The sequence below is a fragment of the Arthroderma uncinatum genome, assembly GCF_011692745.1.
Source record: "Arthroderma uncinatum strain CBS 119779 chromosome Unknown scaffold3, whole genome shotgun sequence".
NCBI classification, from domain to species: Eukaryota; Fungi; Ascomycota; class Eurotiomycetes; order Onygenales; family Arthrodermataceae; genus Arthroderma; species Arthroderma uncinatum.
In genome coordinates, this window is record NW_022983865.1 from 3,295,673 (window position 1) to 3,314,587 (window position 18,915).

At 50.2% G+C, this 18,915-nt stretch overlaps 8 protein-coding genes across 8 annotated transcripts; 5 read left to right on the plus strand and 3 right to left on the minus strand.

The window, feature by feature from the left end:
- Positions 1–1,834: 1,834 nt before the first annotated feature.
- On the plus strand, positions 1,835–2,866 carry GIQ15_04754 (uncharacterized protein; the record flags this gene model as incomplete). The annotated part of the gene is made up of 1 exon (XM_033552171.1): positions 1,835–2,866. One exon carries the CDS (start codon positions 1,835–1,837, stop codon positions 2,864–2,866), a length of 1,032 nt encoding a protein of 343 aa, XP_033405901.1.
- A 187-nt stretch (positions 2,867–3,053) lies between these two features.
- On the minus strand, positions 3,054–4,837 carry GIQ15_04755 (nucleolar complex protein 4; the record flags this gene model as incomplete). The annotated part of the gene is made up of 3 exons (XM_033552172.1): positions 3,054–4,104; positions 4,163–4,371; positions 4,424–4,837. 3 exons carry the CDS (start codon positions 4,835–4,837, stop codon positions 3,054–3,056), a joined length of 1,674 nt encoding a protein of 557 aa, XP_033405902.1.
- A 204-nt stretch (positions 4,838–5,041) lies between these two features.
- Positions 5,042–5,990, plus strand: GIQ15_04756 (ATP synthase subunit 4; the record flags this gene model as incomplete). The annotated part of the gene is made up of 4 exons (XM_033552173.1): positions 5,042–5,072; positions 5,144–5,595; positions 5,678–5,900; positions 5,965–5,990. 4 exons carry the CDS (start codon positions 5,042–5,044, stop codon positions 5,988–5,990), a joined length of 732 nt encoding a protein of 243 aa, XP_033405903.1.
- A 346-nt stretch (positions 5,991–6,336) lies between these two features.
- GIQ15_04757 (G2-specific serine/threonine protein kinase) lies at positions 6,337–7,389 on the minus strand (the record flags this gene model as incomplete). Its single annotated transcript, XM_033552174.1, has 1 exon — positions 6,337–7,389. The coding sequence occupies one exon, from the start codon at positions 7,387–7,389 to the stop codon at positions 6,337–6,339; it is 1,053 nt and encodes a 350-aa protein (XP_033405904.1).
- Positions 7,390–9,212: 1,823 nt separating this feature from the next.
- On the plus strand, positions 9,213–10,542 carry GIQ15_04758 (uncharacterized protein; the record flags this gene model as incomplete). Its single annotated transcript, XM_033552175.1, has 6 exons — positions 9,213–9,707; positions 9,768–9,807; positions 9,876–9,963; positions 10,020–10,326; positions 10,391–10,455; positions 10,512–10,542. 6 exons carry the CDS (start codon positions 9,213–9,215, stop codon positions 10,540–10,542), a joined length of 1,026 nt encoding a protein of 341 aa, XP_033405905.1.
- A 363-nt stretch (positions 10,543–10,905) lies between these two features.
- GIQ15_04759 (uncharacterized protein) lies at positions 10,906–13,112 on the minus strand (the record flags this gene model as incomplete). The annotated part of the gene is made up of 2 exons (XM_033552176.1): positions 10,906–12,703; positions 12,820–13,112. The coding sequence occupies 2 exons, from the start codon at positions 13,110–13,112 to the stop codon at positions 10,906–10,908; spliced, it is 2,091 nt and encodes a 696-aa protein (XP_033405906.1).
- A 545-nt stretch (positions 13,113–13,657) lies between these two features.
- GIQ15_04760 (uncharacterized protein) lies at positions 13,658–15,577 on the plus strand (the record flags this gene model as incomplete). The annotated part of the gene is made up of 2 exons (XM_033552177.1): positions 13,658–13,816; positions 13,877–15,577. 2 exons carry the CDS (start codon positions 13,658–13,660, stop codon positions 15,575–15,577), a joined length of 1,860 nt encoding a protein of 619 aa, XP_033405907.1.
- A 1,633-nt stretch (positions 15,578–17,210) lies between these two features.
- On the plus strand, positions 17,211–18,539 carry GIQ15_04761 (uncharacterized protein; the record flags this gene model as incomplete). Its single annotated transcript, XM_033552178.1, has 3 exons — positions 17,211–17,236; positions 17,300–17,559; positions 17,620–18,539. The coding sequence occupies 3 exons, from the start codon at positions 17,211–17,213 to the stop codon at positions 18,537–18,539; spliced, it is 1,206 nt and encodes a 401-aa protein (XP_033405908.1).
- Between the last annotated feature and the right edge of the window lie 376 nt (positions 18,540–18,915).

The window sequence follows — 18,915 nt, forward strand, 5'->3', positions numbered from 1 at the left end:
GAGTGTGGTGTGTGTTAAAGAACGACTTTGAGCAGCGAGACTGGTAATTAATAGAAAAGAAGAAGAGAAGAAGAGAAGGGGAAAGGAGAAAAGGATGGAGATGCTTGCTTTTGCCTTCTTGAGGAGCTAACGGACTTGGTGGACTAGCGAACCTTGCCCTGACCTGGTCTCGCCCTTGCCCCCTGCCCCTGACCTGTTCGCCCTGCGCCTGTTTCTCTGCTGCATCTGTTTCTCTACTGTCTCTGCTCTGCATCGTCGACAGCTTCTGTTTCTCTATCGTTTCCCTGCATCCTTTGTTGGCTTCCGTCGCAGTAACACCCGTGTATCATCCTCCGTACTCCGTAGCTCAGAGAGTACTTTGTAGAGAGAGAGACTATATCAGAGTCAACCCCTAAGGCATCTCCGTCACCCCTGCCCATGTCTGCCATCCACATCCTCCACACCTATATCCAACCAGCATCTGTCCCTGGCGCCTCGAAAACCTTGCCTCTCCACGCGCGCATTAACAGACTGCCCAAACTGTTCTTCTATTCGCGGGCCCACGCATGCTTTTGATTAGCTCGTCCGACCACTTGCCTGCCTTGCTCGCAGGTCTTGTCTTTCTTGCCGGCCTTGAGTGGGCGGTTCTCGTGCTCCGTTGGGCGGAGGCTATATCACCCATGCTAAGCTGTGCGAGCGGGATCTTGTTTTTGCTTCTTCCTGCTTTCTTCTTCCTTCAGAGCCGTTTGTTTGGTCCGTTGGCCGCAGTTTAGTTTGAGATATGGATAAAGAAGCGTTGAGGCGTCGGGCCTTGCGCTGTTGGTCTTGTTCCTGACAGCACACCGAGTAATGCAGATACTCCGTATGTGTCGTGGATGTCCTCTTGCAGGACGCAGGCTAGGTTCGGTATATTCGGTGTACGTATGCAATAAGACAGGTTGATATACCTGCCCCGGACAGGCAAGCCTACCTGTTTGGTCGCTCGTCGCCGTGGTCTCTTCGGGGACGGGCGAGTTATATCCCAGGCACCGCCAGGTACCCGGCCCAACACGGCTGCTCGCTCGCCACCGCCGGACGGACCCCTGGAGAGCTCTCATTTCGGAGATTCTCGTTGGTAAGACATGGGGGGAGAGCTGTCCAGTTACATGCGCTGCGGAGGTGGTGCTGATGGGCCGCGTCTTTAGTAGACATAAAGAACGGCTGTCGTCAATCGCCAACGGCTGTAGGAGTAACATATACTAACTGCAGACTAACCTGCGATCCGTCGCGTTGGCTGATTCACTTTGATTGTTTATTTGGCTTCGGCTTTCGGCTTTTATCGTGGCAATTCTCTGTTGGACCTGGTCAAAGAGATCTTAATAGACGTTCAGTGCGGGTGCAGAGTGCTCCGTATAGGTGTTATCTTCAGGATAACTCTCAACGGGCATAGAATAAGCCCAATGTGGGTGTGTAGAGCAGACCTCTACCGCCATGGCTGTACTATGTACGCCGTGATCTGTCGCTTGCTGGAGCAGATGTGATGTCGACGTCGAGTTGGACTCGTCAAACAGCCACCTCCACATCCTCTCCTCTCTCTCTCTCTCTCTCTCTCTCTCTCTCTCTCTCTCTCTGTGTGTGTGTGTGTGTGTGTGTGTGTGTGTGTGTGTGTGTTAGCTGTTGCTTGGAGGAAGGGTTGAGTTGATGATCGTGGTTGCTCCTGGCTATGGAGCCCAAGTATCATCTCTCTGATACTGTTTATACCATCAACACACGCTGTCAGCACTCGTTTAACCACCAGTCCACTCGTTTATGTCTATCTCTTAGTATTCATTCATATACCAGGTCACTCGTTTAGTACTACACTCGCTATTCCAGCATGAGCATAGATTCCGGCGTCGCGGGCTTGGACAACCTCGATTCCAGGCCAGCTATCAATACCAGGTTCCCCCGAAAGCCAGACATCGAGGGATCTACTTGCAGCCATGCTTCCGAGGAATACTACTCCGTCGGATCAGACTTGTCCAGTCCCAGGTCATCCTCATCCAGCATAGGAAGCCCCAGGGCATCCAGTGCTTCGTCACCGTCAGCCTCTCAACAGCTATCATCAGTCCTTCAGCTCCCGGTGAAATCTGTGCCAAAACATCTCCAAGAAGCCCGCGCAGGTGCTACGAAGATCCTAGGCCTCTACCGTTCAACCCTGGTCGAACTCGAGCTGAACCGTCTGAGTACCGCTCGCGTGGGCTTACAGGATTGGATCGACTATTGGCACTCCGTCTACTCGGCCAAGTTTGCAGCTCTCCTTTGCCAGAAGATCATCATCGTTAGAATACACGTTGACTGTGTATTCAAAGAAGCATCGCATGACATCTGTGATATCATCAACGAGGTGGAGGGGAGCCTGTCTGTGTCGAAAAGTCGTAAGGAAATCAAAGCTCGAATGGGGCATTTAAGGGCACGGATTCATCGAGTTGTAGATGAACGTCAAGTCAAGGCCAGCAATCTGATGGAACAGTTGAGATGCGATATCGAGTCCATCCCCGTCGATATTGCGGATATAACGTTCGATAGGTTGAAGAAGCGTGTGTACGGGCTTGACCCCGATGGTCGCTATCATCCTAACCCCAACGAGCCTGATGCCGTCGACCCCCAGGACATACTAAACGCCACGGTGTTGAGTTATATCGAGTATCGAAGGCGGGAGATGGCCGTTTCACGCATGACGGCTGACCTTGAGCCGATATCTAATGGTGACGAGAACGATGGTGACGAGAGTGATGGTGATGAGAGCGATGGTGATGAGAGCGATGGTGATGAGAGCGATGGTGATGAGACCCAAGAGGACTACGATGATGACGAAGAGCAAGGGGAGTCTCTGGATAACCCTGATGGAAATGCCATACCTTGCTAAGTTGTATTGTGGTGGCTACTTCGTAACGTTCGTTCTATGACTGTTCCTGTCTCGCACTGTTTATCAGATTGGGCATTCGGCATCGTTCATGACGAGTTGTGATTTCAAGGTGAGGGTATACACTCCTTTGGCTTAGATAGGTAGTAATAAATTGTGGAATCAGAATGACATTGGAATATGTACTATTCTAATTAAAGTCCCACAACCTCCGAACCAAAGACCCTGGCTCAGTATCCTCCTCTCTCCCTTCCAGTCCACGGTCAGTGAATATCCTCTTCGGAATCTGAAACTCCACCACAGGAATCTTCTTCAGCGCCTTCTCCTCCTTGCCCAACTCCGTACTCAACAGAGCCTGATAGGAAAGATCCAAAAAGTCCTCGACGTTATATTGCTGTTTCGTGAACTGTTCAGATATTATCTTAGCCAACGCCGCGGTGTTCGGGTGATAATGAGACTGTAACGTCTCAATCTCCCACAGACTGCTATCGATAGCGTTCGTAAGGGTGGGGTTTGGCTCAAGGGCATCAAACGGATCATCCATACCCTGCTCCTCTATCTCCTCATATAACGATGTGTTATGCTTCTTTAGATCCCGATGTATCATAAACGTGCATGTAGGATGTGATTTGAGCATGTTATACATCCATGGAACGATCACCACGATGGCCGAAGGAGGTGCGTTGAGCGCTAGTCGCGATAACCGTTTAATAAAGCTCGCTACCATCGTGGCGGGCAGATGGGAAGATGCTAGAAAGGTATCTAGTAACCGGAAGAAACGCGAGCGGTGTTTCGAATGTAACATGTCCCGATCAAGAAGGGAGTATAGTTTCGTGTAGAACTGCGGATAATCTAGGTTCTTCTCCTGTATCAGGTAGAAAAGACCGGATAGGGAAAGGAGAGATATCGATCCGCCTTCGTCATAGCAGTCTGTTAAAAAGTCCATGAGGAGTTCTGGCTTTGCGAACCAAGGTACGACGACATGCGACATGATGCGTAGCAGGTGTTTTCGCTGGGATTTAGTCATTTCGTTCCGTAGCACTGCAAGCCAGGTGGTCTGCACGCGGATTTTAAATGCGTTCTCGGACGTGAATGGGCCTTTGTTCTTTTGACTTGTCTTCGACGTGTCTGTGTATGTGTTCTCGAAACGCTCCTGGAGTTCCGTGGGCTCGCCAAGGTTAGAAAGCAGCTCGATTATATTATCTAGTGTTTCTGCGTTTCTTTGCTTGGACAGGTAGTTTCTATTATAAACCGTGTTAGCAGGTATATTATAGTGGTAGGTGAACTCTGGAGACGTACGCAAGTCGTAAGACGGTATAGACTGTGATATCATGGTATTTCTGGAAAAAGTTCTCGGTGAAATGCGCACCGACTTTATCATTGCCGGGTTTGATAACGGCAGCTAGTACATCGTCGAAGAAACCTCCGTTCCATACTGGATATTCTGATGCGGGTAGGTACGCGGTATGTTCTTTTATCAGTTGCATGGCCAAGCTGAGAGTTGCAAGCTATCCACACACGTTAGTATATACATATATAGATCCAAAGAACGATATATACCTGTTGCGATGACCCTCCGTTATTTAGGACCGTAAGTAAGGCTTGCTGGTATTCCTGGTATCTCTCTTTCAACCATGCGACCAATATCAAGTCTTGCTCCATTGCGTCCTTGGGCATATTCATATGCCCACCAGCCAATAGCCGACAGAAAACCCTGCAAAGAGAAATCGCAACAGCCTTCCTGTTGGCTTTATCCGAGTCCGCATCGTCAAGTTTTGCAAGTAGAGTCACTATATTATTATAATATTTCCGAGATTCAGCAATCTGATCTTCCAGCTCTTGGATATGCTCTGCTTCCGATCTGCCGCTCTCCTCTTCCACTGCTCTCCATTTCATTGACCGGCGAGTAGAGTCCGTATCGTTCTTTTTCCGCTTCTTAGAGCTTTTCAGCTCGTCATTAAGTGCCGGCGACATCGTGGCTGCTGTTCTGTTCAAGTTATCAACTTCTCATCGCATAAAAGTTCCCTTATCATAACTTTTTTTTCTCTGCTCTCAGTGTCGACACGCGCTAGTCCTGTTACGGCTAGCGTCCTGAATCACCCGAACCTCATCTTCCAAACTGCATCCAAAACCTCATCCACGAAGTTCATCAACCCATCACATTCCAACGTTACTACAATGGCGTCACGGTTGGCTAAGAGCGCCATTGGTATGTAAATCGATGCTCACACGATGATTGATATGGCCATTGAAAGAGTGCGATGCTAATTGGGCTGCCAGGCGCCGCTCGTATCCGTCCTTCGGTTCTCCCTCGATCTGTCCCAGCACTCACCAGCGTCACTCCAGCGCGATATGCCTCCAACGTGCCGGCCGAGGACCCAAAGAGCAAGGCTCAATCCATCATCGATGCTTTGCCCGGTAACTCGATCGTCTCCAAGACCGCAATTCTCTCCGGTGCCGCTGGTCTCTCCGTTGCCGCTATCAGCAACGAGCTTTACATCCTGAACGAGGAGTCCGTCGTCGCCTTCTGTCTGCTCAGTGTCTTCTACGCTGCTTTCAAGCTCGGTGGACCCGGCTACAAGGAGTGGGCCGCCACCCAGATCCAGAAGCAGAAGGATATCCTCAACTCTGCCCGTGTCGACCACACAAATGCCGTTAAGCAGAGAATCGAGAACGTCCAGCCCTTGAGCGGCGTTGTCGATGTCACCAAGCAGCTCTTCGAGGTTTCCAAGGTAAGAATATATGTGGAAGTTGATGACTTTCGGCTTGTCTTGATGGCATTGGGCTTGGCGTTTTACTGACTTGATATTATAGGAATCCGCTCGCTTGGAGGCTCAGGCTTTCGAGTTGGAGCAGCGAACTGCTCTTGCCGCCGAGGCCAAGAAGGTCCTTGAATCCTGGGTTTCCTACGAGAGCCAGGTCAAGCAGCGTGAACAGCGCGAGCTCGCTGAGTCCGTTATTGCCAAGATCCAGAAGGAACTGCAGAACCCCAAGATGCTGCAGCAAGTCCTGCAACAATCCGTCGCTGACGTTGAGAGTATGTTCCGCCCTACGCTCTATTCTAATGTACTACGCACCATTTACTAACTACGTGGTTATAGGAATTGTTGCCTCAAAGGCTCAATAGATAAGATATGCAGCTTGTTTTTTTGCCAGCTTAGGCCCTAGTTGTCGGCAGTAACATTTGTCAATTTAGTGTACAAAAATCAAATAGAAAGAGTCGCAATTCCGTGCCAGTATTTCCCTCTTTTTTTGTCTTTTTCCATTTTAAACCCACCAACCATATGTTATGCAGTTCGCTATATTTCATGCAGTTCCGTTATAATGTATACTGATTTCGTTGTGCTCGAGCTTCGACTTAAATTCATAATAATCGTTACTGATTCTTCATATCTCCCATGTGTTTCTCACGTAGCTGAGTTAAGAGTTGCTAGGCTGGACGCCTCTTCTGTCATGTGTCATGTGTCGTGGGCCTAACGGTAGGACCGGAGAAGCTGGGACGGAGTAATTGCTCGATCCTCTCTCGGTGGCAGAAGACGAACGAATGCTTCATTGGGGACAGCTTCGAATGGTGGCAGATCAACAGGGTAAACGAGACGTGCCAGTTCGCGGATGCGAGGGCGATCAGCTTTGGTCTTTGTCATTCCAGCCAGCACGCAGCTATGCAAGTCTTCGCTGTATGTCTCCCCGACCCCGCCCATTGGGTCTGCTCCACACCAGTTCACAACAGACAAACATTGAATCACGGCGGTAGCAGAGAAGACATCGCTGCGCTTGCTGCAGTTGGGGAACTCCGGAGCCATCCATCCCTCAGTGCCGGAGGTAGCAAACGGCATCTTTAAATCTTTCTTGGAAACGCTCATCCCAAAGTCGCCGAATTTGATGATGGGGTACTCTCCAGCGACATCTGGCGACTTGATGAAGATATTGTCAAGCTTGATGTCGCGATGTAAGATGGCATTCCACCCATTCTTATCAGGCACATCCTCGTTGATGATGTCCCTATCATTGCGAAGTCCGGTCTGCATGTAGCTGAGTGCACGAATCAACTGTCTAAAGACGTGCCAGAGGAATGCTTCAGGGATAGGGGCCTCAGTGGTTGCCATCCATTGCTTGAAGTAGTCTAGGGTACCTAGGTCGCAGAACTCGAGGAAGATCTCGGCCTTTCTTGGACTGATGGACGCCTCCAGGTATTTTTCGACGTTCGGATGGTCCATGGCACGAGTTGCTTTCACCTCTCTCAGCCAGCGTCTAGGTTTGGCTTTGCTGCAGATCAAGAAGCTCTTGCGGATGCAGACGAGACCGTCGGGCTTGCGCGAGACAATATCGATGGCCTTGTTGTATCCTCCACTATAAGGACGGAGTTCAACTACCACATTGTACTTGTGGTCCAGATTATGGTGGACGATCTCCTCAAATTCTGGATAGGCACCCTCCAGAGCCTGCAAAGACTCTAGACGTGTACGCAAAGCCTCTGCCTCCTTGGCACGCTTGACTCTATCAAAGGTAGAAGAAGAAGAAGACATATCTGATGCTGACACGGTTAATGTGTTATGCAGGAGACTAGTCACAGAGATCCGCTGATTCCTGTGTCCGGACCAGTTAGTTATTTCTAAATATAGCTGCTTAAGACCCGGAAGCTGGATAGTTACCGTTAATGTGATGCACAGTTATTCCACCTTAAGTAGAGGCCACAACTCTTTGATGGTCTTGCTGAGATTAAGCCTAGGCTATATAAGGAACACAGTTAGTAGAGGCCTTAGCATATAAGTAGTATACAGACAAGAATAAGCCAGAAGCACAGAGCTACTCACCGGTGCTTGAGAGGAAAGTTGCAAGCAAACTAATAAGACCTGTCAGGGCTGGGTATGAGCAGTCCTCAGAGAGAGTCCTCAGAGCAGAAGAAAGACAAGTAGCTAAGAATAAGGCATTAATATCTGATATCCTGATGGATACTGGTAGATACTGATAAAAAGAAGGCCATGGGAGGGATGAACTGCAACAGGAGCTGGCCGTCAAACAGCATGATGGACTTACCAGCTGCAGCTAAGGTGATGGCCCCCTCCCTGGGAGAGGGAGAGTGCAGAGATCTCTCAAGAAGATGAAGCCTGGGAAGTTCCTTTTGTAGTGGCAGAACGTGATGAGCACGTGGTCTGTGAAGCCCTGATTGCGATAGAGGTTAGTGAGAAAGTGAGAAAGTGAGGTTGGAGGAAGAAAACAAGAAGAAGAACAAGAGGGACGTTGTTGACCTCCCACTTGCCGCAATGGGACGAGTCACTGGACTCTTCACTGTCAGCCTGTTCTCGGCGCTGACATCTTCCTTTATCTATCTCAATAACTTCATGTCTATCTTTATGTCTTCATTAATCTTCATGGAGTGCTCTTAGATATAGATCTATTCAGCTCTGGTGTATGGCATGGTATGTTCAATGTCTTGACTCATTGACTTGTTGACTCATTGTATAGCTATTGTGACGTTATATGCTAACCACCTCAATAGATATAGACAAGGGACCAGTCAGTGGTATATATTAGTTGAATGGCTCAATAGGCTGGTATCATAGAGAACATTCTTGATATATCTGCCATTTATCAAGATTAATAACCCTGGCTAGGCAGTAGCTCAGTCAACGTGCAGCTTCACAGGCTAACCGCTGCATCTCTAGGTGACAGCCTGTCCAGTTTCAACTCCATATGAAACCATACATCAGCAGCCGGAATCTCTCTACAAGGTCTATCCACGGTCAAGGCTGACCCGGCCGGCGCTAGATGTAACAACCAGCAAGAGAGCAGACAGAGCATCCCTGGCTTATCAACACCGCCATAACTCAACACACTGAGATAACTATTACCCAGCTGGTGCGCCCTGTAACGAAAAGACGACATGGAGATGGCTGGAGATGGTATATTCCGCATCTGGGGCCACCTACCGCTCCGTAGCGATATTAACATCAGACATGAAGGAACGCAAAAACCTTAGCCACGGGGCTCGTTCGTTGGACCTAATTAATAAATAATTCAAAGTCAATCACAAATGTCGACTCGATTAACTCTGCCACGAGGAAACATCATCTGGCGCTCTCTCCACCGTAACTGTTTGATTTTAATTGGCTTTGGCCGTGTTCCGGCGCTCTGCAATGTTTGGACTGCGCCGGCTGGGGCTTACGCGCCCACGCAATCTATTATCAGCGTCGTTCGCGGAGATATAAATACTATGACGGAGCCTCAAGAGTGGACTAGAACTTCTGTGTCCCTCATTATTTTATAGACAAAGTGAATACGGAGAACAATAAAGGATAAAGCGCAGAGCAAGGATAGCTTCATCCGCTGGTCCGCAACGAACGCAGATATGCCGCTGATAAAGAACATGCTTCATAGGAAGCAGGAAAAGGACGATCAACAACCTACTCAGGCTGAGACGCCTGAATTTCGCATCATCCGCACAGATACACATACCGAAGAATCGATCGAAGTTCCTCCATTCCAGTCGATCGAAAGCGGCCCCGCGTCCCCTCGCAAGTCGTTTGGCCTCTTCCGCCGTTCCCTAGACGTATCGTCCAGCAGGCGCAGCAGCCAGGATTCACACTCGCCCCGAGAAAGTCGGCTGTCGCGACTACATATTGGCCATCGGTCAAGATCTGGGAGCTCCTCGTCCACTAATTTGCCAGAGAACCTGCCCGAGATCGAAAATGATATTGAAGATGAGCATGAAAGGGAGGCACAGTGGGAAAAGCGGGCTACGGTTTTGGTGCAAAATCGATCACAATCTGCGCTGTCGCCTGGGCTGAAGGAAGGAAGATCGAGGAGTCCAAGTGTTGGGAGGGTGAATGATCCCGAGGGAGATGTAGGTTCTCCGAGCTTGACTTGACGATACAATAGAGGCTGAACTGACTGTCGGTTATAGGAAAATATACAAGAGGCAATTCGACTACACGAAGAAGGACGTAAGTTGCAATCTGCGCATGCATGCATCCATCAACCTGCTCTCAAGTTAACTCTAGGTTAGATCTAGAAAAGTCAACACATATTTTTGGCAAGCTGGCAGATCCCCACGGCCAAAACAACGCTTTAAGTCAGGTTCTCTTCGGCCTCGCCTTAAGGTCCGTACATTCGTACCCTCTATTCTACCCTCGGAAGCCAACTAACCATCTCCTAGACACGGCTGGGGCTGCGAACCTAACGCCGAAATGGCAGTCCAATACCTTAGCGCGGCAGCTTCGAACTCCGCCTCGATTGAAGAAGAGGCTCTTCGTGCAGGCATGAAGAAAGGTGGAGCTGCCAAGGGTGAACTGGTGCTTGCTATCTATGAGCTGGCAAATTGCTACCGCAACGGATGGGGTGTGGCCAAGGATCCCGCTGCGGCGAGACAATACTATGAGACAGCCGCCAACCTGGGAGATACAGATGCCATGAATGAGGCCGGTTGGTGTTACCTTGAAGGATTTGGTGGGAAGAAAGATAAGGTATGCATGATTCTTGATGATAGGTCCTAGTGAGTAATAATAAGGGCCCTGCTAATTGATTTAGTTTACTGCTGCAAAATATTATAGGCTTGCTGAGGAGAATGGTAATAAGACACTCGGTAACTCCTGGTATGCATTCTCCATGCCGTTCCTTCTTTGTGATTTTGATATTAACGGTGTAATAGGATCTGGAAGGACAAATATAAACCGAAATGACGCGCCAATTTAACAGCTCATGATATTTGAATACCCCAATCTTGCCTTTGAATGATGCAGCGATGTACAGGTTTACCCATTTAGCCATTGACCTCTTTTAGCCTTTGATATATCCTGTGGTAAATTTGACTACAGTGATCACGACGATAATGAAGATAGTAATAAAAATAATTCTGCGCTTCCAATATTATATAAAATTAACCCTATATGAATGATCACACCTACACAAACCGAACTAGACGAGTAAAACCAGCCCAGCTATCCAATGAGACCATTTGCGTCCTAACAGAAAACCGTGAGATCCGAAACAAAAGAGCCCTGTCATCGTTACGAGAAATATACATTCAGAACGCCAACCCTGGTTTAGCTATTATTTTGTTGAGCTTTCAACATGGTTGCTAGCCGTTTATAATCCTCCAGTAGCTCGGGTACATCTCCCAGCTTTAACTCGGAGGCATCACTCATATCCAAGAACTTTTGAATAGCAGGGGCTCCTTTTGTCGTGGACGAAGGGCCTGGTGTTCTGGTGCTGGTGATATGACTGGAAGCTACAGTAGTGGGCTCAGGGGCTCGACCTAGACCACGAATCATATTAGGTATATGACTGAGCGGATTCAACGAGGTACCAAAACCTCTAACGGATCCGAACCCCGCGTTTGCAGCACTGGCGCTGGATGAAGCGGGTGGTGCGCCGGTTGGCGCGATAGGGTTATCAGTTGCCTTTGTATCGGACCGATTGGTACTAGAGTCACGTCGAGTTATGCCTGGCCGTCTTCGGCCGGCGACCAAACCAGCTAGCCGGTCGTCGAGGGGCTGTCTTGATGAAATAGAGGGAGTAGGCGTGGGCGTGCGGTCCTCCTTTATCGACCCGTCTTCACTGATAGCGTCATCTGGAAGCATAGGACTGGCTTTAACCTGTACAAGCTTCCGCGCATCGTCAAGTGTTTTGGGAACAATGGGTGTGACACGCTGATCACTATCACCCTGAGAGATTTGGACTTCTTTCAACCTTCCGAACAAGAAGGTGAAACTGTTGTCCAACGTACTGCTTATGGTTTTCAAGCCCTGATCGGCGGTACTTCGCACAATATCATTTGCCGCTCCAAGGGCTTTTGCAGGAGGTTGGAGTAAGTCGGACAGTCGTTGCTGGGCGGAAGGGTGAGTAGATGGAGGGGGTCTTGTATCCGAGTTAGAGGGTAAGGTGCTAGTGGCAAGTGAGGCAGTAGACGGACTTTTCTCGTGGGCTTCACTTGAGTTAGAATCCAGAGGTGTAGGGTATAGGAGACTCATGTCAGGCTGGTCAATCGGTGTCCGGCCTTCTTCCATACGAAGGCTAGTTAAATCAACATTCTCTAGGAAATCGATAGCGGCTTCTAAGTTCGTAAGACAATAGGCTGTCTCACCGTCGACTTTATTTGATGCTCTGAACCTCTGTATGAAATTGAGATTGCTGATGATATTGACCCCCTCTGGTGGCGAGAGGATTAGGGTATATATTAACGTAGGGAGGATCTCGTCTGCTGAGGACGAGGACGGGAGTATGTTCGTCAAGGCATCTACAATCGCCTTGTGCGCCGCTACGATGAGTTGGAGTTTGCCGAGAGGGAACTTCTCGTCGTTCATCCGTATCAAGCACTGACGAGCTGCGGAAACGCATTCCTTTGGGTCTACCGTTTTCCCAGCGCCTTGCTTGGAGATATCCACTCCCAGGTCCTTCAGCTCAATCCCCATTACCAGTAATGCCGCCGTTTTTGACCGTAGCTTCTCGTCTCGAACGTCATCTATTGTACTCCGGTGTCGCCATATCTTGTCGTATATGGTTTCACACGCCCTCCGTTCAACGGCTTCCTCAAGAGCGTGCTGCTTGAACTGGAGTAGCTTTCGTGCCTTTCGTCTTTCCGCAACCTCTTCAGCTGTGAGCATCTGTTGCTCAGGTGTATCCTTTTGTGGGCCATTGGAGCTTGGGGGACGCCTTGAGGACTTGGAGGCCTGTGACTGGAGAGAAGAAGTCGAGCTATCACGATGTAGCCGTGATGCTAAAGTGGAGACGTGTGTTGCAATATGTGAGCCCGCACGGAGGTAGAACTCTTGAAACAAATCGGAGAGTGTATCTATTGACGGAGGGGTGGTGTACGTTTTGGCACTAAGAGAGGCGATAAACCTAGGAATATACATGTATTAGTACAACCATTTTATAGTAGTGTATATATATATATATATATATATATTCCTAACCTGTCCGTGAGGCTAGCCAGCTCTATAGGAAGCTCGTCGAACTGCTCTGGGAGCTCAACAGGCAGCTGTCCAATAACAGGTTCTGCGTCCTCACCATCTCCATGTGACGGATCGGAATCCTTCTTTTCAAAGACATCCCCTGTCGCCTCTGTCATCCCGGGCCCAGCTGAGCCTACCGCGTTCTCCGAAGTACCTTGTATAGCTTCCGTCGAATCGGCAGCTGTTGGGTCTATCCTTGAGAATGGGCTGCTATTCTCCAGACGACTGAACGAGTTGGATCCCCCGCTACGCTGCTTCGCCTGGGTAGACGGCGCGTGATCTTTCGTCTCAGACATCGTATTGTACGGCTGAACTGTTCAAACCATGGACATCCAGAAATATCAATCAACTCCGTCTCTCACGCGGATTATCGTACGTGTGCCTCGCGTTACACCTGGAAGGCAAAAGCGAGTGCTTAAGACGGCGTCTGCAGGGCCTCACGCGATATCTCTGATGCGGTACAACACTGTCCGCGTTTCCCCTTCGCCATCAGAATAAGCATCTCCCTTCTCTGGCAGCCTATCCCATCTGCTTTAATATATGTCCAGGTTGATATATCTACAAGGTTGATCCCAGACGCGCGGATCTCGGAGAAACGATCATCCACTCACGGGGTCATGTGGGCCGCTGAGTAAGCCATCCGGGGTTCTTTTGGTCTTTCTGTCGTCACTTTCGACGTCAACCGTTGTTAATCCTCATCGTCGCCGGTGTCGAAGCATATCTTTATCCTATCGCATATATCTACAGGTGTTATGAGTGGCAGATAGCTAGAGCCCTCTAGTGTTGAATCTGCATGATGTTGGACTCGTGACAAAAGAGCTAGTGAACTTGTTATTCGATCATGCTGTTGCCTATAAGCATACTACTCTCCCTGCTCGCCATCCCGGCATCGTACGCCTCGGCTGCTCCCCGCGATGTGTATGAGCCAGATCAGATCGCTCTTGGACCGTCTGAGGACGCCGGAGTAGATTCAAAGTCTCTCCGTACAGACCATGAGTTCGTAAGTGACTGCCGCTTCCGTCTATCTCTGTGGCGACTATACGCTAACTTGAAAGGACAGTCACTTCGGCACGTCTTCCACCATGGAACGTACGAAGACCCCTCGCTACATAAACGCCTTGACGTCGAGTCGGACACGGAGCTGTGGATGGAGTCAGAGGATGGCGAGAGGATAGAACTACCAAAGACCTTCCATGCATCGGGACAACCGGTCAGGATCAGGCGACTTACCGATCGACGGCCGGAAATCATGGAAGGCCGGCTCCACGCAGCTCGGAACCCGGGGCTTGCGAGCTTCATGCCTCCAGCAGAATGGACGATAGATGAAGTACCAGGCCCCGACGTCAGTGACAGACTGACAATCCTCAACCTGGCGAAGATGACCGCCAATGCATACATACAGAAACCCGGGTCTGCAGAATGGATGAGTCTGGGACATGCCCCATGGAAACATTCCAACAGATTCGGGTGGGAGAACGATGGTCTGCGAGGGCACATATACGCGGACAAGGGTAACGACACTATAATCATTGCCCTGAAAGGCACCTCGGCAGCCCTGTTTGACGGCGAGGAGACCACGACCAATGACAAGATCAACGACAACCTCTTCTTTAGCTGCTGCTGCGGCCAAGGGGGCCAGTACTTCTGGCGGCAGGTCTGCGACTGTTATACGTCCACGTTTACGTGCAATATTACCTGTGTAGCCTCATCTCTTAGATCCGAGAATCGGTACTACAGAGCGGCTCTAGATCTGTTCGCTAATGTGACAGAGCTATATCCGACCTCTAACATCTGGCTAGCCGGTCATTCACTTGGCGGTGCGGTATCAAGCATGCTTGGAAGAACATACGGGCTTCCTGCTGTGACCTTCGAAGCCGTTCCCGAAGCCCTCCCTATTTCCCGCTTGGGGCTCCCTGTACCACCTGGCGGCGACCCGTTCGCCCCTGAAACCGAATATACTGGCTCCTTCCACTTCGGTCACACAGCTGATCCCGTTTATATGGGCAGCTGTAACGGCGCAACGTCAATATGCACGCTGGGCGGCTATGCCATGGAATCCGCGTGTTTTACTGGCAAAAGATGCGTGTATGATACCGTCCAGGATCTGGGCTGGCGTGTAGCTATAGGCACCCACCGAATCGTCAGCGTCATCAACGATGTGCTTAAGAAATACGATACCGTCCCGACCTGCAAACCGGATAAAGCGTGCGTTGACTGTCCCAACTGGAAGTTCTTCCGTAGCAATGGCACCGAGCGCACGACGACTAGAACGACGAGCACTACGTCGACGGCTACGAGGACTTCGACTTGCGAAACTCCTGGATGGTGGGGATGCCTCGACGATACCACCAGCCAGACCACGCATACGGCTACCACTTCGTCAACCTCTTCAACGAGTACAACATCTACCTGCAAAACGCCCGGCTGGTTCTGGTGCAAGGACGAAAGCACTACAGCAACAAGCGTAACGACGACTCCGGCCACAACTTCCACGTCGACTACCACTACTCCCCAATCGACAACCGCCACGACGACCTGTGAAACCCCAGGGTGGTTTGGGTGTAACGACTCAACCACGACGACGGTTATAACGACCATGAATCCGTCGTCGTCAACGTCATCTTCTTCATCATCGTCTTCTAGCTCAACCTGCAAAACGCCCGGTATCATATGGGGCTGCAACGACGTTACTACTACCACCCCGGCGGGTACATCGACCCCCACGCCCACGCCGCCCATCGGCCCAACGGCGACCGCGTAGGCTGTTCAACAACCTGAAAGCTTTTGGCTATTGCATTAGTCTGTCATTTATTGCGATTTACCACTATATATATCAGGTACTCCCTAGAGGACGAGTCACGACAATTTGCTCAGTTTATTGCTTTACATTTGGATTTTTGGATTCTGCTTGACTTGTTACTTGGAGCAATATTGAGAAATTGGAACTCAAGGCTGATGTTTTGTTACTGTTTGCCGTGGTTTAGATATTTTTTGTATGCTTATTATTGGATGATTTCGGCATTGGTATGGGTATCACAGGAAAGCGCTTGTTAGGAATACATATCACCTAGAATTTGCTACCACTCGTTCCTTTTTGGAGGTTACTTCTCAGTACACATCGCAACAGATACTTGCTTCTCGCATCAGCAAACAATGAAATGGGCTTCTTCGGCTAGCGTGGGATTGTCCCTCGTCTCACATGCGCTTCAAAACATGGATCCCCTCTCTACTCTGCATGTTGGACGACGGTCTACGGAGTAGCTTCTCCCGGCTCAAACGAACGACCAGTCTCATGAACCACGGACCGGATTTCAGGCCGAACCACAAACCGCGAACCACAAGCTCAACTCCTTCTTACAAACAGCGCGTTTTCCCTCAAAGCTCGGCTTCCGTCATGCCGAAACTTTTCACCGAAAAGAAGATAATATTCGCCTGATTGTAAGCTACTAGTGTCAATAATCCTCCACCTGCTAGCCAGGGGTAGAACAGCCATTAACGCCCAGACAGGAAACTGATTCATAATCAGCTCCAGCCCAGAAAGCCCGCTTCACTACTCCGTATTTTGTTTTACTTGAACCCGACACATAGTGGCGGACGGGAGCTTGACTATTTTATGTACCCAGAGTCTTGACCAGCCAGGCTGGGTTGCAGCGGCACAGCCGTGCTAGGTTCCTTTGCTTTCTTTTTACTCTCTTTGCTTTTCTTCTGCCCTGCCCGCCCTGTCCGGGAAGATGAAGCTGTGCCGGATCTTCTGGACGACGGCCACTAGCAAACGGACGATCGCGTTGTACTGATATCACGACGACCAGGGCTTATGCGATGAGTCTCCTTGGATACGAATAGTGGCGAGCTCCTTATTATTTTCCGACATCAGGAGTAAAGGAGTTAAACAGAAAAGGTGGTCCGTGGCTTGATCAAATATCATGCCCGATCTCCCACCGTCTAGCTTGAGAGAATCGAATCAATCAATCGTGTTCGAATTCTAGCTGCAGCTCTCCCGCGTCCGCTACAAGGAGACCCCAGCGGGTGCACGACGATCAGATCTAGCCAGTGTCGAGTTGTGTCGGGAGTTGCATCAAGCCTGTATCGAGGGCTGCTTGATGTGCAGTTCGGGCCAATACGCTCCCGGCCGCCATCCTCTGCTCTGCCACAGTTGAGGAGTAGCAATGCGCTGTGTGACGTTGTTTGTGATACACTGACAGGGAGAAACTGTGATATAACTGTTCTTGACTCCGTATCAGACAGTCGCAATATTTGGCTGGCGTGATCGTTTTCAGATTTGGGGCATGGTAGAAGGGGAGAAGCGCGCGGCAAGACGAGACGAAAAATGGAACTTACCTTCATCACCATACACGGCAAGTCAACCTTTTGCAGACTGCATAACTTCATTCTCCATGCTCAGCCCTGCCCAATATCATACGTATGGAGTGGGCTAACATGAACAAGATCTCTCCCCGGACGCCCGCACGCGCTACGTCTCCAGCGCGATAGAGGATATCCTTGGATACCAGCCTCCTGAGGTGCTGAATAGGCCGATATGGGAATTCTTCCACGCCGACGAGCTCTCGCAGGCGCGCACAATTTATTCGCGTTCCGTCCGACACGACAAGGCCGCGGGGCTGAACTATTTCCGCATCAGACATAAGAATGGCTACTGGGTTGCATGCGAGTGCGTTTTTACCGTTGTCTGCGACGTACTCATCGCCAGCACCAGTATCTACCATCGGGGGAAGAGGAGCCAGAGTACGTGTTCATCGTGGGTTCTACAACTGTTTATTTTTCGTTATGCTAATATCTGTGTAGTGCGTGCCGCCGATGCTCCCGTCGTGCGCCGGCTGTTTGCATCCTCTTCTCGCGACCCGCGCTACCATATGCTAAGTTGCATGTCTACGAAATTTAAGCCGTCACCATCACCAACCAGTGGCTCTCCGAATGGCTCACACGAACCGCGGGCGGCGCTCTTCCTCAACCGCTTCACTCGCTCTGCAGCCGTCATATATGCCACCCCTAGCGTCGCGAACGTACTAGGCGTATCGGCCGCGTCTCTTATCTCGACGAGCTTCTACTACTGTATCGAGGAATGCTGCCTCCCACAGGCCGTACAGTGTCTAGAGAGTGCAAAGGCAAATGATTCAATTGCTTATTTACGTTTTTGGTTCCGCAACCCAACCGACCAGCGAAACACGAACCCATATCCAGAACGACGCAGACGATATACCAACCTAGACACGAACAACAACGACTATTACCCCTCTCCATCTCCATCGCCATCAGCTTGCGGGCCAGGGTGGGGGTCTGGCCCAGAATCATCTTCCTTTGATAGCGCATCGCCTGCATTACCGGGTCTACAGCAACGGCCTTCAACGTCGTGCTCGAATTCGCTTCCTCCGCCCATCGAGCTTGAAGCAATCGTCTCCTGCTCCTCTGACGGGCTGGTAGTTATCGTACGACGCGCAAGACCACCCATACCAGGCTCCGTGAAACATCCTAGCCACCCGATCTACGGCCGGGGTATGTATTTCCCCCCTTCACTACTGCCGAATCCCAGCGAGAAGTCGATCTATGCCGCCATCGGCTCTTCCGGCGGATCAGACGCTGACGCCGATGCTGACGGTATGGGTGAGCGTCATGGAAGTGGTAGTGGTAGTGGTAAGGGATTAGCGCCAGGCGGTCCTGAGCCCGAGGTCCTGATGAACACGATCCGCGACGCGATGCACACATAACTTCATACCCTTTAAAAAACAACCACCTGCATTCAAATCTTCCCTCGCCCTCTCCATTCCGATAATGGTGGCCGTGCCATTTCTCAGCGTCGCATCTAGGATACCCCATCTTCTCACCACCCATTCGGCATACCAGCTCCACCTTTCATCTAATCTCGTCTCAGCTTCAGACACATTCCTACCTTACCATCGCTTAACTACCGCCTCACCCTCCGCCCCATTCATCAACTCTTCGACTCGGCTCGGCTTTGTCTCGTTATATTTCATTTAGCCCGGTTATGGTTCTGGGTCTCATAGCGTTTCGTCTTCGTTTTCGTCATCATCAGGTCATACTTATAGTCGAGCGTTATCTACCTATAGCTTGTTCGTTAAGCTC